Source organism: Dipodomys spectabilis, unplaced genomic scaffold (assembly GCF_019054845.1).
Source record: "Dipodomys spectabilis isolate Male_0828 unplaced genomic scaffold, ASM1905484v1 ptg000210l, whole genome shotgun sequence".
NCBI classification, from domain to species: Eukaryota; Metazoa; Chordata; class Mammalia; order Rodentia; family Heteromyidae; genus Dipodomys; species Dipodomys spectabilis.
Genome location: NW_024870887.1, coordinates 7,476,359 through 7,503,483, shown reverse-complemented (window position 1 = coordinate 7,503,483; position 27,125 = coordinate 7,476,359). Strand labels below are relative to the sequence as shown.

The following is a 27,125-nucleotide window of genomic DNA, read 5'->3' as shown; positions in this document are numbered from 1 at the left end:
TTCGTCGAGACACAGGTCCTAATGAAAGCTGTTGCTGTATTAAGCTGTCTGCCACTCAATCGATCAATTTGAGCTGCCGAATAGGGTGTCATCGTTAAAACCCTACTGCTTTTCTTTCTCTTGACATCACCAGCGCTGTGGCATCGATATCATGGTTGCTGTTGCTACAGCTTTCCTTTCTGCTCTGTTGTTGGTCGGTCTCGTGGCTGCCGACGCTGGTCGAGAGGCTTTCGTTTTGTTTTCGCGCTCGGGGCCTGGGCGCTGGGCCCGAGCTTTCGCGCTCAAGGCTGGGCGCCCTACCACTTGAACCACAGCTGCACTCTGGCTTTTTGCAGTTCCGAGGAATGAGTCTCACGGTCTTGGCTGTCCAGGCTGGCTCTGGGACCCTCGGACCTCAGCCTCCTGAGGAGTGGGGATTCCAGGCGTGAGCCGCCGGCGCCCGGCTAGTTCATTTTTACATCCAGGAAATGTCCTGATGTTGAAAACTCGTCCAGGGGCGAGAGGAACCGAAAGCTACCCCAGGGCCTTCTCTTCGGGGCCCGACTGTGACTCGGAAGACCCCCGAAGAGCCCTCGTGCGAGCGGCTGTAAGACCTTCATGCCCCCGCGGACAGGGTAAACGGCCCGTCCACGACACAAACCCGCAGCCCCCTAGGCCAACTCACCATGATAAGGAGCCGCACAGCTCCCGCCGGAAGATGCTCTGGGGGGCCCCGTTTCCAGGGGCGGAAGGGGAGGGGAGGGTGACGCTGATTGGCTGCGAGGGCCCGCGGAGGGCGGAAGTACGTGCCCCGTCGTCGGAGCCCCGCCCCCTTTTCCCGGCGGCCCGTGGGGCCGTGGCGGTCGCTGGCGTGTGGACTCGGAGTCTTCGCGGCGGCTGTGGCGGCTGGCAAGGCGCAGAGCGGTTTGAGATTTCACTGTCGGGAGCGCTTTCGCGTGTCCTGTGTGACTTAGTTTATGAATTAGGTAGTATCCCCACTTTTGTAACTGTGCCTGAGCCGGAGGAAGGGTGCACAGCTGCAGCTCTGGCACTGTGACCGGGAAGCCGGGGCTAAGTGATGGGAAAAACCAAGAAGAACTAGAGAAAACTCGAACCTGTCCCGTGCTAACCTTGGTGTGCCATTCACGAACTCGGAAAGCCTGCAGAATACGCCCTAAGGGCCCTGTAAAGCGAACTTCAGTCTAGAAGCGATACAAATAGTAAACACCTTGCACAGGGCTAGGAAGTGGCTCATGGCGGAGTGCTTGCCTGGCCTGCGTCAAGCCCGGGTTCTCCAGCACCACCTAAGGAGAAAAAGCCCCAAGTGGCGCTTCCGCTCAAGTGGTAGAGTGCCAGCCTTGGGCAAAAGAAGCTCAGGGACAGTGCTCAGGCCCCGAGTTCAAGCCCCAGGAAATAAAAATAAAAGTTTTATAAAACTGAGTTACCATCCGTGGCGAATGCCTGTAATCCTAGCTACTTGGGAGGCTGAGATCTAGAGGATGGAGGTTTGATGTCAGCCCAGGCAGAGATGTTTGCTAGACTATCTCCAACAAAACGGGGCTGGAAGTAAAGCTCAAATGGTAAAGAGTGCCTGCCTAGCAAATGCAAGGCCCTAAATTCAAACCCACTGAAGGTGAAGAGAGGGAGAACAGAGGAAGTAGAATTTGGAGCACATATATGTCAGGAAGAGATGAGTGGAAGAAAGGAAAATTTTGTGTGAATGCATACTATAATGTAGGAAATAGAGTAATGCTATAGAGAATAGGTGGCTAATTAATAGTGGTGGTCTGTAAAGCAATGAAGTCTAACTTCTGAATGGCAAGTCTCTGGAAAAACTTTTTAGGCAGATAAACAGCCAACTCAAATGTCCTCAGTTAAAATTTGGGCTTATTTTTAGATCTGAAAGGCGGCAGTATACGGCAGAGCATGGTTCCTACTGAATGAAATGGTATTTTCACATCATTGTAATGCCAAAAGTTTGGGACCGGCTGGGAAGGTGGCTCAGTGGTAGAGCGCTTGCCTTGCATGCCTGAGGCCCTGGGTTCGATTCCCCAGCACCACATAAGCAAAAAGAAAAAAAAAAAAGCCGGAAGTGGCGCTGCCGGGCGCTGGTGGCTCACGCCTGTAATCCTAGCTACTCAGGAGGCTGAGATCTGAGGATCGCGGTTCAAAGCCAGCCTGGGCAGGAAAGACCGTGAGGCTCCTATTTCCAATAAACCATCAGAAAACCGGAAGTGGCGCTGTAGCTCAAGTGGTAGAGCGCTGGCCTTGAGCTGAAGAGCTGAGGGACAGCGCCCAGGCCCAGAGTTCAAGCCCCACGACCGACAAAAAAAAAAAAAGTAAGTTTGGGACCATTTTTATAAGGAGTTATTCTGTGGAAAACAGATGGGAAGCATATTATGAAACTAGTCCAGACAAATCGTTAGGCATAATGGTTGGAAACCCCTTTAGGTTGAAGACCAGTCATTTAAAAAAGATTGCCAGTCGCCCATGGCTCATGCATATAATCTTAGCTACTCAGGAAGCTGAGATCTGAGGATTGTGATTCTAAGCAAGCTTGGGCAAGAAAGTTTGTGAGACTTATCTCCAATTAATCAACGAAAAGCTGGGAGTTGAGCTGTGGCTCCAGTGATAGAGTCCTAGCTTTAAGCAAAAAAGTCCAAGCCCCAGGACCGGCACAACAGCAACAAAAAACAAAAACCCACAGATTCTCCTGTCCATGTTTCTCATTCCAGACTTCCCCTAACCAGTATATGAAAAATTTTCTGTTTCTGACAGTCCATACTAAACTGCCTATCACTGCAGATAACCATACTACCCTCACTTGGTCTCTGTGCCAACAGGTATCCTCCCCACTACGAACACTGATCTGAACTACTGCATAGAATAGAGGTTAAAACAACAACAACAAAAACCAGGTCAGAGACTCACAAAGGTTTGCTTGAAACATTGACTTTGATTGGCATCTGTAGAACTGGAATTGGGAAAAGGTTCCCCTATTGCCTATCAGTGACTCACTATGCCCAACACTTTCACGTTACTTGTGGGTGGAAGCTAAGTGCATCCTACGTGACTTCACTGAGTATCTTTAACCTTTAGATTTGTCTCACCTTCTAAAAAAATATTTTTGCCAGCCTGGGGGCTTGAACTCTGGGCCTGGGAGCTGTCTCTGAGTGCCTTTTGCTCAAGGTTAGCACTCCACCACTTGAGCCACAGTGCCACTTCCAGCTTTTTCTGTGATTAATTGGAGATAAGAATCTTAGGAACGTTGCTGCCCAGGTTGGATTAGATCTCCCCTTCCTGAGTAGCTAGGATTACAGGTGTTTGCTACTGGTGCCCAATTTGTCTCTTTTAATTACTTCTACTAACCCTAGAAGGGTTTTTGTTCAGTTCCCTCTGTGTGTGTGTAGACATAAACGGATAGATCTATATTTTCCTTTTATGTAAGTGAGTGTAACACAAAAATGTAGATCAGGATTGATTCCAGCCATCTGGAGTCACCACCTCTGGAGTCATGAGGACACAGCTGTTTTGAAATCACTATACAGGACACTTTCACCTTCCATTGGAATGACTCCAGCTCCTCAACAAGGACCTGACGACCAAAACTTAGGACTGGGTCCAGGCTCACAATGAATTGTCTTCTCATTGGTCATGCCATGACTTGGTTCCTGCCTAATCCTTACTCAAGCAGGTCCTTAGTAAACAAAGCACTAGGAAAAACTGGAATTACTATCACTCAACCCTCCTGAATATAAAATGAGCCTTCCCTGGGCTCAGGCTGCAAACCTGCGCCCCAAAGGTGACATTCTGACTAAATTCTATGAAGGGAGTGGGAGATGCAAGAGACAATGGCTAAGAGTGAAAATGGGAGCCACTGGTCCCCATGTGCAGCTACCTACAATTTAAGATCTACAGAAGTGGTCAGTGTGAGGTGCAGAGAAATGAATGGGCAGGGTGTTCCGTGGGGGTAGCAATCAGCTGCTCGCCTTCATTTCTTTGCCTTCCCCTGGGCAGCAACAGCTACCATGGCTTTACACCTGGTCTCTTTGTCCCAGGGAACTGCATGGGTTTGATGGGCTTTAGGTTTCTGTCCAGTTCATAGATGATGGGAATGTCAGTTGGCAGGTTCAGCTCTATGATGGCCTCTTCAGAGATCTTTCAGATGCTTGATGATGCCCTAGAAGGCTGTTGCCAGGCACTGCAATCAGAACGTTTTTCCCCTTTAATCTGGGGGACAATTTTTTAATTCCAGAAGGGCATGCTCTGGCAAGAGTATCTTTCAGGCTCTCATAGGAGGGTAGCTGATCTTTACTGAGGTCTGCATACTTGCAATCCTTATTGATGCTGCTGTAGAAGGAATGGTCAGGTTCCATTGGAGGTAGTGGGATGTTTATTGAGGCCAGTCAGGCCCTCCCTGCCCAATAGTGCTGCTTGCTTATTGAGGTGCCAAGTCTTCGCCACTGGCAACCATATCTCGCAAAGCCTGCCCGCAGGGCTCAGGTGTGCATGGTACCAGTCACTAAAGTGGCTGTCCAAGTTTCAGGCTTTCTCGCCATGCTGGATCATCATGTTTGTAGGTAAGGCAGGTTGGCAGGCTTGGGATGCAGCACTGAATGGTCTCACTTATTTTTAATCTCTTCTTTCCTTGATTCCATTTGAACCAGTTGTGTATTTCTTAGGAATCCACTGTACTTCCCTAGTGGCTTTTCTTTTTTCTTGCTAGTACTGGATATTGAACGTTGGCCTATGGCTCTTACTGGGCTTTTTCTGCTCCCTACTGGCACTGTATCTTCTGAGCCACACCTCCATTTCCCTTTTTTGTTGACCACTAAAGATGGAGCCTCAAGTATTTGTCTACACAAACAGACTCTTAATCTTGATCCTTAAATCTCAGTCTCTCACAGGAATGAACCAACTGCGCCCAGCTCCTCCTTTCTACTGCTTCTCAAAGTACAGGTACAAAAGACTAGCATTGTCCTACATATCTCTATTTTTCTGTGCTTTGGTTTGATAATTGACATGTCTTCCAGTTCAGTTTTTCCAGTGTTCATTTTAGCATTACATCGGTCTACAATTTACTTCAGATACTTTTTGCTTCAGATTTGCTTCTGCTTGAATTGTATCCCCATGTAAACTACAGAAGCTTTCTGATAAGCAACTGGTGTTGGGGAATGGACCTCTTCAATATGGAGTCTGTAAGTTACTGTTTTGGCTGTTCTCCAGAACCTTCTATCCACTGCTTTTTATATTTTGTTCAGAGTGTATAACTTTTATTGGCAAGAATTACAAAATGCTCCATCACCACACTGCAACCTCTGAAATCTCAAAAAGTTTTAAATTAAAAATTAAAGGCAAAATAAAGTTCATCATTTATTTACAATTCATTAAGATAAAAACTCAATACGGATGTATCCTTAAGTTTCTCTGGAGAGAAGTACAAAAGACCTGACTAAAGTTGAGACAAGCATTTAAAGGAAAGTAAACTGTAAATGATTCATTTACCAAAAGAATTAGTTTTTGTACAAAATATAAAGAATTTTACACTATAAACAAAGACTGCTTGTATACATACTTAAATTAAGATTCTTTTTATATGCTTTTCTTTGAGTTCTCCTTGAGCACAAAACATATTTGCAATTCAGAAGGATAATAACCTCAATGGGCATACTGTCTCAGAAAAAGCTTTTACTTCTAATATATGTGGAAAGATCGGATTATTTCCTTTGGCTCAAAGTCCAATAATCAGTAAGCTTAATTTTCAAATCTGCCATATTGACATGAAGAACATACTAGTGTATAATATTTATGCATCATCTTTTAGGAATATAATAGAGATCAAGACAAAATGGAAAAGGTTACAATCTAACAATTCAGAAAACCTCAGAAAATACTATCTTTACCAAAAGAGACCAAGCCAATCCCTTACCTCCTACTATATCATTATTTAGTTTTCACTACTGTCCTACTAAAGAACCACAGGTTAAAACAGAAAATAGTTCTCTAGCACTAACTGAACTTCAGACTTCATCAGCAAAGAAAAATTTATACACTGATAAATATTAATACAGTAAGGTAACTTCAACTCAATGTTAATGGTACTGATGACATATTTAATATCTAAAACCTGTTACTTAAAATCTTTCCTAATAGAAATGTAATAATCATGAGAAATTAAAGATTATGTTTAAAAGGTTGAGTTAGACCTACATAGTACTTCAACATGATTAGCCAACAGTCTAATATTCATAATATTAATCCTTCCTAATTGAAAACAAAATGAAATTTTGAGCTTTACTAAAATGGTTGAAATTTGGGATTTTTCAATTGTTTTCATCATATACACCTAGTTACCTACCACCTCTATTTTTTAATCAGTATTTAATAAGCTTGCTCTAATGTTTGAGACCTTCAAGGTACAAACCTTCAAGGTTTGGCTCTTGTGGATTTCTCTCCTGTCTTTCCTCTCATTTTTTATTACACTGGGAGTTCTAAAGACCCATGACTTAAGCTACGGCAACGCACAGCATGTGATGCTAAGAAGTCATATATCTTCTCTTCTTAAATCCTTAACAATAGCAAGAATAAAATTAAGGAGAGTGTATATTTTCATTACAAAATTCTCATCTAGTAGGGCAAGTGTTTTTATTCCCTCAAAACAGTTTCGCTAAATAAAAACAGTCTTCATTACTACTACAAAATTATTCTTTCCACCCATGACATTTTACATAGCATTCTTTAAGCACCAAAGAAAAATTCTGTAAACAAACTTTTAGCCAGTAAACTAGGGGCAAACATCTATTTGCCTTTATTATATTTGAAAGGCCATGATACGAATTTCTACTTCCTACAATGCATTTTCATAATAAAAATGCAGGCATATTTATACAAACAAGCAGAATTATTGTACATTTTGTGGAAACATAAGGTAGATCAACAGACTAGAACTTTTTAGTTAAACTGAGCACACAAAATCTATAAAATGTATGCAATTATATAAAAATTCAGTATTTTAAGCCTCATTGAAGGGATTCATAATTATTAAGAATAAAAGATGGTAGTTTCACTCATTTGTAATTATCCTGTAAACAGTAAGAAATAAGCAAATTAGAAATGTATTAGCTCCAAGTATTTCCCTTCTGTCAGATGGAACCATTTTTATAGCAGTTACAAATGGCTCTTTTAAATATCAGAATAATTCCAGCAGAAAACAAATACTATCTGGAATAAGTTAACAGTCTATAATAAGATTTCTGACTTACTAGAAAAAAAATACTGCAGGAGGATTTATCTACCTGTAATATGACAATAACGAGAACCTTCTCTATTTTACTCAATTTGCTTTGCTGCTCTTAAATTGCTTCCTAAATTGTCTCACAGCAGGTAATAAGACAGTAAAAAAAAAAAAAAAATGTTTAATTACTAAATGTGTAACGAAAAAAGCCTCAAAATAGCTTTTTCCTACTTCTATTAGAAAAACTTTTCATTTGGCACTCTGGATTTGTAGAAAGAAAAGAAAAAATAAACTAAAAGAATGTTTGGTATTCCAGTCACAGATAGGTAAGATGACAGTAGGAGAGAAAATTAAGAAAAAAAATACTATTTTACAAACAAAAGAAAGAACAAACAAGACAAACCACCAAAGGTGTCTTCTACCATCACTGTCTCTGAAATACTTTCATTTGCATCCTGATATACAGGTTATTATTTACATTTGATTACATTGGTAAAGTAGATCAGATTCATTTTTGTTGTGCTCTAACTTAACAGTGCCCATTGAGATAACCATAACATCAACAAAATTTTCCATTCACATTGTATATTTTAAGTTTTTTTCCTCATTCACCTTCAAGTTGACTGCACAAATAATTGTAAAACTCTGAAAAATCCTGTAAACTTAGGCTGAGTCTATAACTGATAAATATTCATTGAAGATGTGTTTCTTGTTAAGTAAAATGCTCTGCAGGCTTTCAAAGTCAATTTTTTAAACGGTGGTATCTCCAAAGTCCTTGTTCCAACGTATATATGCCTCCAAGGTTTGAGGACTCACACTGCGTTTTATCTTTTTCAAGGATTCAGTGAAATCAGACAATCGAATATTTCTCATCTAGATTTAAAAAAAGAAACATAATATCCATAATAAACACATTAGGTGTAACTATTTTGATTAATTAAAAGGGTGGTATTTATTTATCTTATAATACAAACAGTAGAAAATTATGCCAGGGCTGGGAATATGGTTTAGTGGTAGAGTGTTTGCCTAGCAGGCATGAAGCCCTGAGTTCAATTCCTCAGTACCACATAAACAGAAAACGCTGGAAGTGGTGCTGTGGCTCAAATGGTAGAGTGCTAGTCTTGAGCTCAGGGATAGTGTCCAGCCCTGAGTTCAAAAGCCCCAGGACTGGCAAAAAGAAAAAAAAAAAGCCAAATATTTTAATGTATTTTCTATTATTACATGTTAAACAAAGTTTCTATAGAAGACATCTTATAAAGCCACTATGGTAACATACTTTATTACTTATGTTTAGTTTCATAGGTATGGGCATTCTTCCCTCCCTGCCTCCTTCGTTCCTCCCTTCCCTGCTTCCTTACCTTCCCTCCTTAGTGGTTCCTTCCTTTCTTATTTTTGTGCCACTACAGGGAATGAACTTAGGGCCATGCACTCTTGTTTGGCTTTTTTTTTGGTCAAGCCAAAAGGGTTGTGTGGAGGTGGGAGGGAAAAATTGAGGAGTGCAAAGTGAGGAGTGATTTTTTTTTTTTGCTCAAGGTTGGTGCATTACACCTTGAGGCACAGCTCCACCTTCAATGTTTTGCTGGTTAATTGGAGATAAAAGTCTCTCAGGCCTTTCTGTCTAAGATGGGCCTTGATTCTTAGATCTCAGCCTCCTGAGTAGCCATGATTTCAGACATCAGCCACTCATTCCTAACTGAATTTTTATTCTTATGGACTTTATAAAAGATAAACATGGTTTGTCTTATCTAAATTTACTTAAACACACATAAACACACCGGGACACAACAATAATGGGTATACACAATTCTACCATACAATTTCAGAGACCAAACTACATGTTTACCTCTCATTCTATAAACAGGAAATAAAGAATATAATTCCTTAGCCTTTATGCAACAGGTGCTTAAAATTTACTTGGGTGGGGTTAGGAAGGTGGCTCAGTGGTAGAGTTCAATTCTTCAGTACCACATAAGCAGAAAAAGCTTGAAGTGGAGCTGTGGCTCAAGTAGTAGAGCGCTATCCTTGAGCTGAAGAGCTGAGGGCCAGCGCCCAGGCCCAGAGTTTAGGCTTCACAACGTGGGCTGAGGAATACCTACTCCTTATATAAAAGTTACTTAAATTAATGGGAGACTGAATAAAAGCTAGATATCTCAGCCTATACTTTGCGTCAGTACTCTGAGGACTTGTCTCCTACAGCTATCTTGGAATCTAGGAAGGACAGGCTTAGTTAATAATTATGCATAACTCCAAATCAGGTGGGGAGCTCAAGTTAACACTTGTTTTCCCCACATAAACCAGTCAATCTTCTCATCCCTTCTTTTTCTGACTAGGTAAGGAGTAAAAGACTAAGAACATGAGACTGTTTTCATAGACCCATGACTTTCAAGTTAATCAGTTAATTTAAAAAAAAAAAATTCTAACCAAATAAAGTAAAAAAAAAAAAATCCTGACAAAATTATTAGTCTTACAGAGAACCAAAAGAAAAGATAGTAATAATAAAATAGTATACCTCACTTGCAGACATGTTCTTCACTTGTTCAGGTTTCAGTTCTATAAAATATAAAAGTAAGATACTTAAAAAATAAAAAAAGGAATTGTAAATTGCTTAAGAGCAGAAAAGTACAAAAATCTAGTACCTGGTTAGTACAAATCACTGTATTAAAAGAGATACAAATAAACATCACACTTAAGACATTGTTACAAAAAGATAATCTTTTTAAGACATGGGAGGTAATTTCTAATAATTTCTCATTTAATTTCCCAACAATAGAAATCACAATTTATAAGATATATATTTTTAAAAACCAGTCTTGAGTTTTGAACTCAGGGCCTAAGCACTGTCCCTGAACTTTTGTGCTCATAGACTTTCCTGCTCAGACTGTTTTTGAACTATGATCTTCAGATTTCTGCCTTCTGAGTAGCTAAGATTACAGGCATGAGCCACCAGTGCTTGGCATTTGTAAGAGAATTAATTTTAAAGAATGTAATTTTCTTTTTCTTTTCCTTTCTCCTTCCTTCCTCTTCCCTTCCTTCCTTCCTCTTCCCTCCCTCCCTTCCTTCCTTCCTTCCTTCCTTTCTTTCTTTCTTTTTTGTTGCTTATTCTGGGGCTTGAATTCTGGGACTCACGCTCTTACTTGGCTTTTTTGCTCAAGATCAGTGCTCTTGCCACTTGAACCATACCTCCACTTCTCACTTTTTGCCGGCTAATTGGAGGTTAGTCTTATGGGATTTTCTGCTGGGTTGTCTTCAAATCATAATCTTCCTGTCTTTTTTTTAATATGTATTTTTCATTGTAAAGATATTGTACACAGGGGTTACAGTTACATGAGTAACCGTAATGAGTACATTTCCCATTGAGCATTGTTTCCCCCTCCTTTGTTTTTCCCCTACTATCCCCCACCATCCCTTAATCTTCCTGTCTTAACCCCTTGTCTAAGTAGGATTATACAGGCAAGAGTCTCCAGCACCTCACTCATAACTTGTTCTTTTAATAAGGTATTTAGGTTCTTGGAGGAGGAGTCATGGCTCAAAAGGTAAAGTGCCTGTCTAGCACACATGAGATCACAAGTTCAAATCCCAGTACTGTGAAACATTTAAAACTTTTTTTTTTAATCCTAGATTGTTTTCAGCTTCAAAATAGTGACTAGGTTCAATCCCTAGCATGGTCAATAACAAACAATATAGGTGGATGCTAATGGCTCATGCCTGTAATCCTAGCTACTTAGGAGGCTGACACCTGGAGATAGAGGTTCAAAGCCAGCCAGAGTAGGAAAATCCTTGAGACTAATATCTCCAATTACCACCAAAAAGCCAGAAGTGGAGGTGTAGCTCAAAGTGATATAGTGTTAGCCTTGAGCATAAAAGTTCAGGGACAGCATCCCTACATGAGACTTTTTCTTAACTAAGGGCTGGGTGATGCATGCATTATCTTAGTGATGACAGGAAACATCAAATGGGGAATGGCAAGACTATATTTTAAAGAAAACCGTGGCCAAAAAAAAAACCAAAAAAAAAAAAGCATGACTCAGCAGTACAATGCTGCCAAGTAAGTCCTCTGTTTCAACCTCAGTACCATAAACAAAATAATAATAATTAAGCTAGGTGCTGGTGGCTCACACCTGTTATCTTAACTATTCAGGAGGCTGAGTTCTGAGGATCATGATTCAAAGTCACCCTGAGCAGACAGATCAGTTTTATCTCCAGTTAACCAGCAAAAAAAAAAAAAAAAAAAATGGAGCCGGGCGCTGGTGGCTCACGCCTGTAATCCTAGCTACTCAGGAGGCTGAGATCTGAGGATCGCGGTTCAAAGCCAGCCCGGGCAGGAGAGACCGTGAGACTCCTATCTCCAATAAACCACCAGAAAACCGGAAGTGGCGCTGTAGCTCAAGTGGTAGAGCGCTCGCCTTGAGCTGAAGAGCTGAAGGACAGCGCCCAGGCCCAGAGTTCAAGCCCCATGGCTGACCAAAAAAAAAAAAAAAAATGGAAAAGGAACTGTGTCTTAAGAGGTAAAGTGCCAGCCTTCAGCAAAAAAACTAAGAGACACTGCCTAAGCCTTGAGTTCAAACTCCAGGACTGGAAAGCAATACACACATGCAAACACACAAAAACTCAAAATAATAAATGAAAAATATATATATAGTATTTGGGGTACATAACACTTGCAAAAGCAAAAGAGAACTACAAATTAAACACAGAGAGAGAGAGAGAGAGAGAGAGAGAGAGAGAGAGAGAGAGAGAGAGAGAGAGAGAGGAGAGAGAGGTGTGCTTTCCTTGAGCTCTTTTTTCTTTTTCCTTCCCTAAAATCAAGAAGTGAAATCCCAGGAATCATGGTCCACTGATTCATGGGTTATTTTTCTATAGTCTATGAGCCAAGAATGGTTTTATAGTTTTAAAAGGTTGCTTAAAAAAGATGATGACAAGGGGCTGGGAAGGTGGCTCAGTGGTAGAGTGCTTGCCTTGCATGCATGAGGCCCTGGGTTCGATTCCTCAGCACCACATAAGCAAAAAAGAAAAAAGCTGGAAGTGGCGCTGTGACTCAAGGGGTAGAGCGCTAGCCTTGAGCTGAAGAGCTGAGGGACAACGCCCAGGCCCAGAGTTCAGGCCCCAGGACCGGACCCCCCCCCAAAAAAAAAAAAAGATGATGACAAGAAGTATGCAAGTGACACCAGAATCAGTCCACTAGGTAAGAGTTTTTAAGAGAAAAGTCTGTTAACCTTGGGGTTGGGAATGTGGTTTAGTGGTAGAGTGCTTGTCTAGCATGCATGAAGCTCTGGGTTCTATTCCTCAGTTCCACATAAATAGAAAAAGTTGAAAATGGTGCTGTGGCTCAAGTGGTAGAGTGCTAGCCTTCAGCAAAAGCAGCTTAGGGATCATGCGTAGGCTCTGAGTTTAAGCCCTAGGACTGGCCAAAAAAAAGTTGGTTAACCTTTAGGGCCTTGAAATTATACTAAGTTTTCTACTGCTACATATTTATTGCTTTTAACTGGTAACAAAAATAGCTATCTCCTAGGGGACTTTTTTTTTTTTTTTTGGTCAGTCCTGGGGCTTGCACTATGGGCCTGGGCACTGTCCCTCAGCTCTTCAGCTCAAGGCTAGTGCTCTACCACTTGTCCCGTTTATATGGTGCTGAGGAATTGAACCCAGGCCCTCATGCATTCGAGGCAAGCACACTACCACTGAGCCACCTTCCCAGCCCCTCCTAGGGGACTTTTTAAACTTCTAAAGTGATATAACATTTTTTTTTTTCATTGCTGGTCTTGGTGCTTGAACTCAGGGCCTGGGTACTGTTCCTGAGCTTTTGTACTCAAGGCTAGCATTCTACTACTTGGGCCACAACTTCACTTCTAGATTTTTGGTGGATAATTATTAGAGATAAGAGTCTTACAGACTTCCTTGCTTGGTCTGCCTTTGAACCACAGTATCAGATTTCAGCTTCCTTAGTAACTAGGATTACAAGTCTAAGCCATTGGCACACAGCTAAAGTGGCATGTTAAATACATCAAGTATTGAAGCTCTCATACACGTACCTCGGATAGGACCCAGAGCTGCATCTTTTGCCAAAGCTGTTAGATCACTTCCTGAGTATCCATCTGTCATTCTGAAAAGTAGAAGGAAGTTTTTCATTTTATAGATTAAAAACTGGGCATGGGTAAAGGAAATACAAATAAAAACAACCCTGAGATAATACCTTACCCCAGTCAGAAAGGCTTATACCCTAAATTCAGACAATGACAAATGCTGGCAGGGATGTAGACAAAGAGGAACCCTACTGCCCTACTGGTGGGAATGTAAACTATGACCCAGCCACAGTACCACTAGGCATCTACCCTGAGCAACAGGAACCAGGATACGACAAGGATACATGCACCTCAATGTTCACAATAGTCAAAATATAGAAACAACCCGGATGCCACACCACAGATGAATGGATCCAAAAAGTGTGGTACCTATATACAATGGAATATTACATGGCCATCAGAAAGAACAAAATAATGGCACTTGCAAGGATATGAATGGAACTAGAACAAATCTGAGCGAGTTTATAAGCCAAGATCAGAGAGACATGTTCTCTCTAACACAATGAATGTTCTCCCTGATATGCAGATATTAGATAGTGCTCTATCACAAGTGGTAGAGCATTGCCTTGAGCACAGAGAGGCTCAAGGACAGTGTCCAGGCCCTGAGTGCAAGCCCAGGGCCAGCAAAAAAAAAAAAAAAAGAGGTCTTTGGTTTCTTGGGTCCTGTTTACTTTGTCGTATCTATTGGTTAATTGGAGATAAGAGTCTCATGGAGACTTTTCTGCCCAGGCTGGCTTTGAACTGAAATCCTATTATCTCAACCTCCTGAGTAGTTAGGATTATAGGTTTGAGCTACAGGCACCTGAGTTCATGGTTTGATTTTTAAGAGCACAAAAGTAACAAAAAAGGCTCATTGCAAAAAGCAAAACAATGTAATGTGAGTGTGTATAATACCTTACATTTTCACCATTAGAGCTACTCATTTAGAGCCAGTTACTCCTCCTGTAATCCTAGCTACTGAGTTCTGAGGACTGCAGTTTGAGCTAGCCCCAACAGTGAAATCAGTGAGACTCTTATCTTCATTTAACCACTAGAAAGCTGGAAGTGGTGCTGTGGCTCAAAGTGGTAGTGCTAGACTTGAGAGAAAAAGCTCAGGGGCAGCACTCAGGTCCTGAGTTCAAGCTCCACGACCAACAAAAAAGAAAAACAAAAAAACAAGAAAGCCAGCAGGTTCCAGTAGCTCACACCTATAATCCTAGCTACTCAGGAGGCTGAGATCTGAGGATCGTGGTTCAAAGCCAGCCCCTGCAGGAAAGTCAGTGAAGCTCTCTCTTATCTCCAATAAACCACTTGAAAACCAGAAGTGGTGCAGTAGCTCACGTGGTAGAGCGCTCGCCTTGAGATGAAGAGCTGAGAGACAGTGCTTAGGCCCAGAGTTCAAGCCCCACAATGACAAAAAAAAAAGTTTAACACACAGTCTCATTTTTTCTTTTTGCCAGTCATGGGTCCTAAATTCAGGTGTGGGCACTGAGCTTTTTTTGCTCAAGGCTAGCACTCTACCATGCTAGGCAACCCTCCACTTGCCACCGTCAAAAGATGTAAAAGTTAAAAAGGATTCTACAAAATACAAAAAACAAACAAACAAAAAACCAAGTACACATAAAAATATCAGTGTTGGCATTAGTAGATATTTTGAGTTTTCTTCAATTATTTCAATGACATCTATAAACTTATTTACAAAAAATGTATCAGGGCTGGGAAGGTGGCTCAGTGGTAGAGTGCTTGCCTTGCAAGCATGAGGCCCAGGGTTCAATTCCTCAGCATCACATAGCTGAAAAAGCGGGAAGTGGCCCTGTGGCTCAAGTGGTAGAGCACTAGCCTTGACCTGAAGAGCTGAGGGACAGAGCCCAGGCCCAGAGTTCAGGCCCCATAACTGACAATAAACAAACAAATAAATAATAGTAATAATAAACATATACATAGTATCTTTTTTAGGTCAAGTTTAGTATGAATTGAAATTAATTCATGTATATATATGTATATATATAAATAAAATGAAGGAAAGGAAGGAAATGCAACAGGAGGGGAAGGGAGGAGAAAGTAGAATGGAGGGGAGGAGGAGGAGAAGAGAGAGGACAAGAGGACAAGTTAACCTTTTAACAAATGAATTACTCATATCAAGCTTGGGCTTATTTTAAATTAATAAAACACAGGTCTTTGTCAGATAAATAAAAATAAGCTGAGAAAAACCAAATCAAATTACTCACCTAGCAAGTTGTGCTAGTTCTTTTTGGGTCAATGGACTTCCCTGTTTACATAACAGATTTTTAAGTAAAAGGAGTCTTGTCTGAAAAAAGAAATTAAATAATTATCTCTAGGTCTTACGTTAAATTTATGATTATCTTAAACTATTAAATGATTACAAAGTGACTTTAACAGTTTTAAAGACTCAACATCATCTAGATGACTTCTTGTTTCTGCTGTAAAAGAAAATGCAAACAAGGAAGGCGCTGGTAGCTCATGCCTGTAAACCTAGCTATTCAGGAGGTTGAGATTTGAGGCTTGCGGTTCAAAGCCAGCCCAGGCAGGAAAGTCTGTGAGACTCTTATCTCCAATAAACCAGTAGCAAACCGATAGTGGTGCTGTGGCTCAAGCAGTAGAGCTCTCGCCTTGAGCTGAAGAGCTAAGGGACAGCACCCAAGCCCAAAGTTCAAGCCCCAGGACCGACAAAAAAAAAAAAATCAAACATTTATACATACCTCCTCATTTGGTAAAGACACATATACTCGTTTGATGAAACGCCTAAAAAAAGATTCAAATATTTTAGAAATTTAATTTTGAATTTAAAATTAACTCAGCTCAAGTAACAAATGACAAGAAAAAAGCTTTAAGTATAAAATTCAAAGCAAAGGTATGCATCCTCACAGTTAAAACAGTATTTTAACTTATATTTAAAACTATTTACTAGGGGCTGGGAAGGTGGCTCAGTGGTAGAGCGCTTGCCTTGCATGCGTGAGGCCCTGGGTTCGATTCCCAAGCACCACATAAGCAAAAAAAAGAAAAAAAGCCGGAAGTGGCGCTGTGGCTCAAGTGGTAGAGCACTAGCCTTGAGCTGAAGAGCTGAGGGACAATGCCCAGGCTCAGAGTTCAGGCCCCACGACTGGACCCAAAAACAAAAAAACAAACAAATAAAACTATTTACTAATGTTTAAAAATCATTAATTCAAGAATGGGCTCTGATGGTTTACACCTATAACCCTTGCTACTCAGCAGGCTGAGATCTGATGATCACAGTTCAAAGACAGCTGGAGCAGACAAATCTGTAAGATTCTTATTTCCAATTAAACAGCAGAAAGTCAGAAGTGGAGGTGTGGCTCAAGTGGTACAGCAACAACCTTGAGCAAGAAAAGCCAAGTAAGAGAGCATGAGGTCAGGAATTAAAGCTCCAGTACTGATACATTAAAAAACTAGAGGGATGGAAAGGTGGATCAGTGGTAGAGCACTTGCCTAGCATGCATGAGGCCCTGGGCTCAGTTCCTCAGCACCACATAAGCAAAAAGAAAAAAGCCGGAGGTGGCGCTGTGGGTCAAGTAGTAGAGCGCTAGCTTTGAGCTGAAGAGCTGAGGGACAGTGCCCAGGCTCAGAGTTCAGGCCCAACGACCGGACCCTAAATAAATAAATAAACAAACTAACTAACTAAAAGTGGTTGAAAGTGGTAGAGTGCTAGCCTTGAGCAAAAGAAATTACGGGACAGTGCCCAGGCCCTGAGTTCAAGCCTTAGGACTTGCCAAAAAATAAAAATAAAAAAAAATAAAAACAAAACATTCTACAAACTACTCTAGCAAAAATGAGGGGAAAACCCACAGTGAAACAAGTAGATATAATGAAGAACATGTACCAGTTTCCCAAACAGCACACTTAAACTCTGACCAATTATCTTCCCAAAGAATAAAATGATCTTATGAAAGTGTTTTTCTATGAAGTAATAACTCAATGAGATGTAAAAGTGTAAGAAAATGACACAAAATGCTCAAGAGACAATAGAAGATCAGAGAACAGGAAAACAATAACAAATAAGGTTTATAGAAGATGTAGCAGCAAAGATATTAACTACTACCCCAGTTAGAAAGAAAAACCTATAAATTTAAAAAAGATCACATTTGAGCAGCTTAGGCAGGAAGATACTGAGTTCAGGCCAGCTTGGACTATGTTTCAAAAAACCAAAAACCCTTGGGCTGAGAATGTGGCTTAGTGGTAGAGTGCTTGCCTAGCATGCATGAAGCCCTGGGTTCAATTCCTCAGTACTACATAAACAGAAAAGGCCAGAGGTGGTGCTGTAGCTCAAGTGGTAGAGTGCTAGCCTTGAGGAAAAGAAGCCCAGAGACAGTGACCAGGTCCTGAGTTCAAGCCTCAGGACTGGAAAAAAAAAATCAAATAAATCTATAAAAAAAAGAAAAGTTTGGATTCAGATTTTTAAATTGGGGCTGGGAAGGTGGCTCAGTGGTAGAGCGCTTGCCTTGCATGCATGAGGCCCTGGGTTCGTTTCCTCAGCACCACATAAGCAAAAAGAAAAAAGCTGCAAGTGGCGCTATGGCTCAAGTGGTAGAGCACTAGCCTTGAGCTGAAGAGCTGAGGGACAGCGCCCAAGCCCAGAGTTCAGGCCCCACAACTGGACCCAAAAAAAACCAAAAAACAGATTTTGAAATTGCAGCCTCCAGTGGAGTAATGTTATAAATTCCTTGTGCCTAACCTCAAAAAATATGAGATGAGAATGAGGAAAATAACTTAGACTTAAAAATGAATGTAAATGAAATAAGATTCAGATGATGATGCAGATGATGAACATGAGTTCATATCGTCATGTGAATCGCCCTACCTGAGAACAGCCTCATCAAGCTCTTGTGGCCTATTAGTTGCACCCATTACAAGTACTCTGTCATCGCCAGCAGATTGTACCTATAAGGCAAAAAGGTTTTGTCAGTACTTTTAGACAAAGCAATGAAAAAGAAAAATAGATATATATTTTTAATTTTGTATTAGAAAAAAAACAGGGCTGTAAAGGTGGCTTAGTGGTAGAGTGCTTGCCTAGCATGCATGAAGCCCTGCATTTGATTCCTCAGGAACACATAAGCAGAAAAAGCCAGAATTAGCGCTGTGGCTCAGGTGGTAGAATGCTAGTGCTAGCCTTGAGCAAAAGACGTTCAGGGACAGTTCACAGGCTCTGAGTTCAAGTCCCAGAAGTGGCAAAAAAAAAAAAAAAAAAAAAAAAGAAAACATATGCTAAAATACCACCATACCACATATTAAAAATATAATACTTACACCATCAAATTCTATTAGAAATTCTGTTTTCAGACGTCTACTAGCATCATGCTCTCCTTCTCTTCTTTCACATAAAAGACTATCAACTTCATCTAGAGGAAATACAAGGGCAAATAATTAAAAGGCGATTTAGATGGGTCATCTATGATTAATCTAGTTGGATACTTAGGCTATTAATTTAGTGGGTCCTCCTGAATTTATAAGTTATGCTTTAAACTCTCCTTTTTTTTTTCGGTCGACCATTGGACTTGAACTCGGCCTGAGCACTGTCCCTCAACTCTTCAGCTCAAAGCTAGCACTTGAGCCACAGTACCACTTCTGGTTTTCTGGTGGTTTACTGGAGATAAGAGTTTCACGGCTTTTCCTGCCTGTGCTGACTTTGAACCACGATGCTCATATTTCAGCCTCCTGAGTAGCTAGGATTATAGGCGTGAGCCACTGGTGCCAGGCAAACTCTTCTTTCTTTAAAACTTTTTCCTTAATGATTTTTTTCTATCATACCTCTCATACTTAGAAAAGGATATTTTACCAATATATTTACAAATATATATACAAAGGACATTTCAACAAATATAGTTATAATAGGAGCTGAGAATGTGGCTTAGTGGTAGAGTGCTTGTCTCACAAGCATGAAGCCCTGAGTTCAATTCCTCAGTACCACATAAATAGAAAAAGCCAGAACTGGCACAGTGGTTCAACTGGTAGGGTGCTAGCCTTGAAGAAAAAGCTCAGGGATCATGCCCAGTCCTCAAGTTCAAGTCGCAGGACTGGCAAAAAAACAAAACAAAACAAACATACTCTTACCTATAAAAATTATAGAAGGTTGAAGTTCTCGAGCCACCGCAAAAAGAGCTCTCACCAATTTCTCTCCTTCTCCCATCTACATAAAGCATTACGTACTGTTATATATATACAATGCAACATTATCCCAGTTTTCAAAAGATTCATGATTTTGTGAATCAAACTTTAAATTTCATGATTTTTATTATAGATTCCCAGTTTAGAACCAAGCAATTAAATTTTTGTCATTGTATAAAGAAGTAGGGGTAATAGTGGTGGTATAACGGAACAGTAGTTTAGAAAACAGATTAGTTATAATTTTATACAGCCTGGTTATTTCTTTTAAAAAGGAAATATTGCTGGGCACTGGTGGCTAAAACCTGTATTCCTACTCAGTAGGCTGAGATCTGAGGATTGTGGTTCAAAGTCAGCCAGGGAAGTAAAGCCCATGAGACTCTTATCACCTGTTAATCACATAAAAGGCTGGAACTGGGCCAGGCGCTGGTGGCTCACGCCTGTAATCCTAGCTACTCAAGAGGCTGAGATCTGAGATCTGCCAGCCCGGGCAGGAGAGACCGTGAGACTTCTATCTCCAATAAACCACCAGAAAACCGGAAGTGGCGCTGTAGCTCAAGTGGTAGAGCGCTCGCCTTGAGCTGAAGAGCTGAGGGACAGCGGCCAGGCCCAGAGTTCAAGCTCCACGACCGACAAAAAAAAAAGGCTGGAACTGGTTACAGAGTGGAGAGAGTGAGGAGGCTGCGTCTGGCTCCCGCTCTCACAGCCATTGCAGTACATTGAGCTCCACAGAGACAGCGCAGGGGCAAGTGAGAGCCGGACAGGCACCTAGCGACTCTGTGCCTCGCGGAGGAAAAACTAAACATGGACAAAGGAGATCCTAAGAAGCCGAAAGGCAAAATGTCATCATATGCATTCTTTGTGCAAACTTGCCGGGAGGAGCACGAGAAGAAGCACCCAGATGCTTCCATCAACTTCTCAGAGTTTTCTAAGAAGAGTTCAGAGAGGTGGAAGATTATGTCTGCTAAAGAGAAAAGGAAATTTGAAGATATGGCCAAGGCAGACAAGGCCCGTTATGAAAGAGAAATGAAAACCTACATCCCTCCTGAAGGGGAAACAACAAAGTTCAAGGATCCCAATGCACCCAAGAGGCCTCCTTCAGCCTTCTTCTTGTTCTGTTCTGAGTATCGCCCTAAAATCAAAGGGGAACATCCTGGCCTGTCTATTGGTGATGTTGCAAAAAAAAACTGGGAGAGATGTGGAACAACACTGCTGCAGATGCCAAGCAGCCTTAGGAAAAGAAGGCTGCGAAGCTGAAGGAAAAGTACGAAAAGGGTATTGCTGCCTACTGTGCTAAAGGAAAGCCAGATGCAGCAAAGAAAAAGGAGTTGTGAAGGCTGAAAAGAGCAAGAAGAAGAAGGAAGAGGACGAAGATGAGGAAGATGAAGAGGACAAAGAAGAGGAAGAAGATGAAGAGGATGAGGATGAAGATGAAGAGGATGGTGATAAGTTGGTTCTAGCGCAGTTTTTTTCTTGTCTATAAAGTATTTAAGCCCCCTGTACACAACTCACTCCTTCTAAAGAAAAAAAATTGAAATGTAAAGCTGTGTAGGACTTGTTTTTAAACTGTACAGTGTCTTTTTTTTTTTTGGGGGGGGGGTCCGGTCGTGGGGCCTGAACTCTGGGCCTGGGCGCTGTCCCTCAGCTCTTCAGCTCAAGGCTAGCGCTCTACCACTTGAGCCACAGCGCCACTTCCGGCTTTTTTCTTATGTGGTGCTGAGGAATTGAACCCAGGGCCTCAGACATGCAAGGCAAGCACTCTACCACTGAGCCCCCTTCCCAGCCCTGTACAGTGCCGAATCTGTCTTTAGATAGCCTTGTCCTGGTAGTATTTTCAATAGCCACTAACCTTGCCTGGCACAGTATGGGGGTTGTAAATTGGCATGGTGCACAGCACAAGTTAGTTATATATGGGGACAGTAGTTTTTTCATCTTCACTTGTCTGATGTAGCTTATATGAAATAATTGCTCTGTTAACTGAATACCACTCTGTAATTGCCAAAAAGAAGTTGCAGCTGTTTTGTTGACATCCTGAATGCTTCTAAGTAAATACAATTTTTTTATTAAAAAAAAATAACAAAATAAAAGGCTGGAACTGGCACTGTGGCTCAAGAGGCAGAGTGCTAGCCTTGAGCAAAAGGAACAAAGGGACAGTGCATACAATTCAAGCACAAGATCAGCAAAAAACAAATAAATACAGAAATGCTGGGGCTGAAAGCATGGCTCAAGCAGTAAACGCTTGCCTAGCAAGGCTGAAGTCCTGGGTTAAGTCCTTACAATTGCAAAAATAAAATAAATAAAAGAAATCCTTAAAGACAGATAATAAGCTGGCCCCTGGTGATGGCTCATGTCTATAACCTCCAACTACTCTGACATATGAGGATTATGATTAGAAGCCAACTTGGGTTTTTATCTCTTCTTAACTACCAAAAACCTGGAAGTGAAGCTATAGCTCAAGTGGTAGAGCATCATCACTGACCAAAAAGCTAATAGAGCACTTGAGTTCAAGCCCCTGTATGGCACACAAAAAAAAAAAACCCTTTCAAAACTGAAAGTAGAAGTGTGGCTTAAGTGGTAAAGTACTAACCTTGAGCTAAAAAGCTAAAGAAAAGCACCTAAGCCTTGAGTTCAAGATCCAGTCCCAGCACCACACACACACACACAAAAGAAATAAGGTTTTTGTAGATGATCAAAGTAAGCTGACTTTATTAAGGTTGACTCTAATGTAGTACAACTAGATTCTTAAAAAAAAAATAGTAATTTGGAATCTTTAAATGGGCAAGAGAACTAAAGACAGACTTCTCAGAAGAAGAAATAAAAATAGCAAAGACATACATGAGGAAATGTTCATCATCCTTGGCTGTAAAGGAAATACAAATAAAAACAACCCCTGAGATACCACCTTATCCCAGTCAGAATGGCCCATATCCTAAACTTAGCCAACGATAAATGGTGGCAGGGATGCAGAGTAAGAGGAATCCTACTGCACTGTTAGTGGGAATGTACACTAACACAACTACTTTGGAAAGCAGTCTGGAGGTACCTCAGAAAACTAATTATAAGCCTTCCCTGTAACTCAGCCATACGCTCCTAGGCATCTGCCCTGAGCAACAGGAACCAGGATAAGCCAAGGACACATGTTCATTGCTACACTGTTCAAAATAGCCAAGATACGGAAACAACTCAGATGCCCCACTACAGATGAATGGATCCAAAAATTGTGGTACCTATATACAATGGAATATTAGAAAGGACAAAATAATGGCATTTTCAGGGAAATGGATGGAACTAAAACAAATTATGTTGAGCGAGGTAAGCCAAGATAAGAGAGACAAATGGCACACAAGCTCGCTGATATGTGGATGTTAAGTTCAAAATGCAAGGAGATATGACAAAGTAAACAGGACTCAAGAAACAAAAGACCGGGGCTGGGAAGGTGGCTCAGTGGTAGAGCGCTTGCCTTGCATGCCAGAGGCCCTGGGTTCAATTCCTCAGCACTACATAAGCAGAAAGAAAAAAGCCGGAAGTGGCGCTGGGGCTCAAGTAGTAGAGCGTTAGCCTTGAGCTGAAGAGCTGAAGGACAGTGCCCAGGCCCAAAGTTCAGGCCCACAACCGGACCCAAAAAAAAAAAAAGACCTCTACTTAATTTGTCGTATCATTTCTAAATGACTCCATGTTCTTGACCACATATATGGGATATACATGTGCACATCTGAGGGAAGCTAGGAGGAAGGCACAGAATCAGGGGAAAATACAAAACAGAGGAGCCCATCAGCTGCAATGCACATTGATGAAAACAATTAAGTAACTCAAGGGCAGTGATGGGAGGGAGGGAATGAGAAGGAAAGAGGGAACAGCTTACACTAAGCAAAGGAAAGAAATGTACATATCACCTGATGTGGAAAAAATAGTTGTATTGTCAAAACTCATAGAATTCACAAACTTTATAGATTATGATAATGACAATTTACCTTGTGAAAGTTAAAATGTGTGACTTTAAGTATTACTATTCCACAATACTATGAAATTTGTGAAATTTATATCATCACTCAGTCTCAATTTAAAAAAGTGGTAATTTGGAAAAAGACATGCCTATAGAAGGAATACCATGTGAAGATAAGAGATCAAAGTGATTCATGTCACAGGCCAAAAATGTTAAAACTGCCAACAAACCACCAGAAACAAGGAGAAAGGTATATAACAAATTATTTCCTAGCTTTCAGAGGAATTAACTCTGCTATCACCTTCATCTTGGAAATCTAATATCCTGTATCTGTAGGCTAATACATTTCTAATATTTGCCTATCTGGGTTATTATATATGAGTATACAGACTCTGCAAACTAATAATAGTATTTAACAATACAACAGATAAAATTTTAAAAGAACCTAGCAAATACAAATAACTCTGTACCTTGAACATTGGTATATTATATTCAAACATTAGATATAAAACTCAAAAAATATTTTTGCTAAATATTATCACTTATATTTAAGATAGTAATATTTAGACAGTGACTTAATATATAGCAACACTGAAAAAAGAACACTCACATATTTTGAAGTTAAGCTTGCAGCACTTATATTAAAAAAGGTTGCATTCGATTCTGCAGCTACTGCTTTGGCCTTTTAAAAGCAAAAAAACAAACAGTTCAATATTTTCTTGAAAAGATAGTCACATTTGATCGATTTAGATATTAGAACAGATTCTCTAGAAATGTAAGGTATGATACAATTCCAATGTAAGGCAGTATTACTCTTAGCTATGAAGAAAGGTTCTCAGGGATGTTTCTGTTCTCTCATTTTCTAAGAGAATATGAGGGAAGGGGAGAGACTATTCCGTGGGTATAGAAAGACAAATGACCAGAGAAAGATAAAAAAGGAAAAAGGAGTTGGTGGCTCACGCCTGTAATCCTAGCTACTCAGGAGGTTGAGATCTGAGGATCGTGGTTCAAAGTACACGGGCAGGAAAGCCCGTGAGACTCTTTTATCTCCAATAAACCGCTAGAAAACTGAAAGTGGCTCTGTGGCTCAAGCAGTAAAGTGCTTGTCTTGAGCTATACAGCGCAGGGACAGCACAGCACCCAAGCCCAGAGTTCAAGCCCCAGGATGGACAAAAAAAAAAAAAAGGAAAAAAGAAAAAAGTTACTTTTTCCCTATTTTTTTTTTTCACTAAACAATGCAGAGATACAGGTTTCCAGATTCTGGTTAAAAATAAAAATAAAACCAAAGCCTGGCAACTGGTGTCTCACACCTACAACTAGCTACTCAGGATGCTAACATCTAAGAATCATGGTTCAACACCATCCCAGGCAGACAAATCTGAGAGGCTCTTATCTCCAATTAACCAGCAAAAAGCTAGAAGAGCCACTCTTGATTTTAAAAAAAACAAACACCATTAACTGGGCACCAGTGGCTCATGCCTGTAATCCTAGCTACTCAGGAGGCTGAGATCTGAGGATCGCGGTTCAAAGCCAGCCCGGGCAGGAAACTCTGTGAGACTCTTATCTCCAATAAACCACTAAAAAACTGGAAGTGGTGCTGTGGTTTGGCTTGAGCTGAAGAGCACAGGGAAGCGCCCAGGCCCAGAGTTCAAGCCCCATGACCGACGACAACAAAAAACAAACACCAGAGTGAGAGCATGAGCCTTAAATTGAAGCCATAGTACTAACACACACACACACACACACACACACACACACACACACACAAGAATTTCATAGCAAAAACAAGTAATAAATAATACCCTCAGAGTCAAAGATTCATTTTTTTCATATTTTCACTAGTATCTCAACAGAAATCTTAGTTTTGAAGAGAACTCTTACCAGCATTGTCTTCCCATTTCCAGGTGGACCAAACAGTAATAATCCTCTTGCAGGAGCTCTAAGCCCTGTAAATAACTTTAAAAAAAAGTGTTAGTTCACAACTACAATTAAGGAGATAGTGTTTAATTTTTCAGGATTACTTATTATTTAAGAACAACAATCTCTCAGTGATATCCTACCAAACAGAGAGCTTAAAGGAGAATATGTAGCCAGGTGCTCGAGGGTAATGCCTATAATCCTACCTACTCAAGAGGCTAAGATCTGAGGACTGTGGTTCAAAGCCAGCCAGGACAGAAAAGTCTATGAGACTCTTATCATCAATTAACCATCAAAAAACTAGAAGTGGAGGGCTGGGAAGGTGACTCAGTGGTAGAGCTCTTGCCTTGCATGCCTGAGGCCCTGGGTTCCATTCCTCAGCACCACATAAGCAAAAAGAAAAAAAAGCCGGAAGTGGCGCTGTGGCTCAAGTGGTAGAGCGCTAGCCTTGAGCTGAAGAGCTGAGGGACAGCACCCAGGCCCAGAGTTCAGGCCCCACGACCGGACCACCCCCCCCCCAAAAAAAAACTAGAAGTGGAGCCATGGCCCAAGCGGTACAGTACCAGCAGCCTTGAGTAAAAAAGCTAAGGGACAGCATTCAAACTCTGAGTGTTTAAGCCTCTATAATACCAGCACAATAAGTAGATAAGTAGAAAAACAAATAAAATATGTAATCTCTAAGTTAGTATAATAATTAAAAACAAAAAAGAAATGCAATAAAACAAAATCTTCACTGGGCAAAATGAAAGGAAGACTGCTCAAGCAAGAAACTTAACACAGGTAAGTTTTTATAAAGAGGAGGGGGAATGGAAAAAGGAAGGGGAAAGAGAAAGCAGCAAGGAAAGGAGAAGGTAGTGAGGGAAGGGAAGGGGATAAAAAAGATAAAAGGAAAAGATAAAAGCCAGCACTGGTGGCTCACACCTGTAATCCTAGCTACTCAGGAGGCTGAGGATTTCGGTTCAAAGCCAGCCTGGGCAGGAAAGTCCCTGAGACTCTTATCTGAGCTGAAGAGCCCAGGCCCAGAATTCAAGCCCCCATGAACAACCAAAAAAAAGGAAAAGATAAAAGGAGGTAACCGAGGATACAATAAAGTACTAGTTTAGCCAGGTGCTGGTGGTTCATGCTTGTAATCCTGGCTGCTCATGAGCCAGAGATCTGAGGATTGTGGAAAGCTCTCTGATGCTTATCTCCAATTAACTGCCAAAAAGCCAGAAGTAAAGAGGTGGCTCAAGTGGAGGGCTAACCTTGAACAAAAAAGCTCAGGGATAATGTCTAGGTTTGGGTTCAAGCCCCAGGAATGGCACCCACTGTCACACACACACAGAACCGGGTTGGAGATGTGGCTCAAGTGGTAGACAACTAGCTAAAAAGGTAAGTCTTGCAAGCCAAAGAATCTTAGATAAAACATGGAAATTTAGAGGAAAAAGTTTTATCTTGTGGGGGGGAGGGGGGTATGATTGGGTGGGGGGGAGGGGGGAGGCTGGGAAGGGAGGTGAAGGGTAAAAAAAGGAGGAGGCTGCAATGCTTGGTAAGAAATGTATGCATTATCCTGCCCATGTAATTGTAACCCCTCTGTACAGTATGTTCTCAAATAAAATAAAATTAAATTAAAAAAAAAAAGTTTTATCTAATTTTTCCTGTAACATTTGTCTCTAAATTTCAATTTTGTATCTTTCCCACCTTAATATAACAAATTATTATACTTTCAGTTAAGTATGGATTAGGAATCAGGAAGTCATATTCATTCTCTCATATAATAAATTGTTAACACTGATAACTAGTGTTTGTCTTTTTTTGAGAAAGAACTTTCATATAGCTTAAGCTAGCCTGGAATTTACCATGTAGCCCAAAGTGGCTT

The 27,125-nt window shown here is 40.9% G+C and overlaps 2 protein-coding genes and 2 pseudogenes across 5 annotated transcripts in view; 1 reads left to right on the top strand and 3 right to left on the bottom strand.

The window, feature by feature from the left end:
* The window catches only part of Slc30a6 (solute carrier family 30 member 6), a 43,085-nt gene extending 42,366 nt beyond the window's left edge, over positions 1-719 (bottom strand). The window contains exon 1 of the mRNA XM_042696611.1: positions 665-719. Within this exon, the coding sequence (XP_042552545.1) occupies positions 665-667 (3 nt within the window). The 5' untranslated portion in view covers positions 668-719. The remainder of the gene's footprint in view (positions 1-664) is intronic.
* A 3,251-nt stretch (positions 720-3,970) lies between these two features.
* Positions 3,971-4,373, bottom strand: LOC122122453 (annotated as a pseudogene).
* A 966-nt stretch (positions 4,374-5,339) lies between these two features.
* The window catches only part of Spast (spastin), a 58,436-nt gene continuing 36,650 nt past the window's right edge, over positions 5,340-27,125 (bottom strand). For all 4 annotated transcript variants that reach the window (XM_042696607.1, XM_042696609.1, XM_042696608.1 and 1 more), the window contains 10 exons: positions 25,232-25,306; positions 23,961-24,032; positions 19,357-19,432; positions 18,553-18,644; positions 18,107-18,186; positions 15,990-16,032; positions 15,498-15,577; positions 13,240-13,310; positions 9,723-9,763; positions 5,340-8,086 (listed from right to left, as the gene is read on the bottom strand). In XM_042696607.1, coding sequence (XP_042552541.1) covers positions 7,964-8,086; positions 9,723-9,763; positions 13,240-13,310; positions 15,498-15,577; positions 15,990-16,032; positions 18,107-18,186; positions 18,553-18,644; positions 19,357-19,432; positions 23,961-24,032; positions 25,232-25,306 — 753 coding nt within the window. In that variant the 3' untranslated portion in view covers positions 5,340-7,963. The remainder of the gene's footprint in view (positions 8,087-9,722; positions 9,764-13,239; positions 13,311-15,497; positions 15,578-15,989; positions 16,033-18,106; positions 18,187-18,552; positions 18,645-19,356; positions 19,433-23,960; positions 24,033-25,231; positions 25,307-27,125) is intronic.
* On the top strand, positions 20,069-20,924 carry LOC122122435 (annotated as a pseudogene).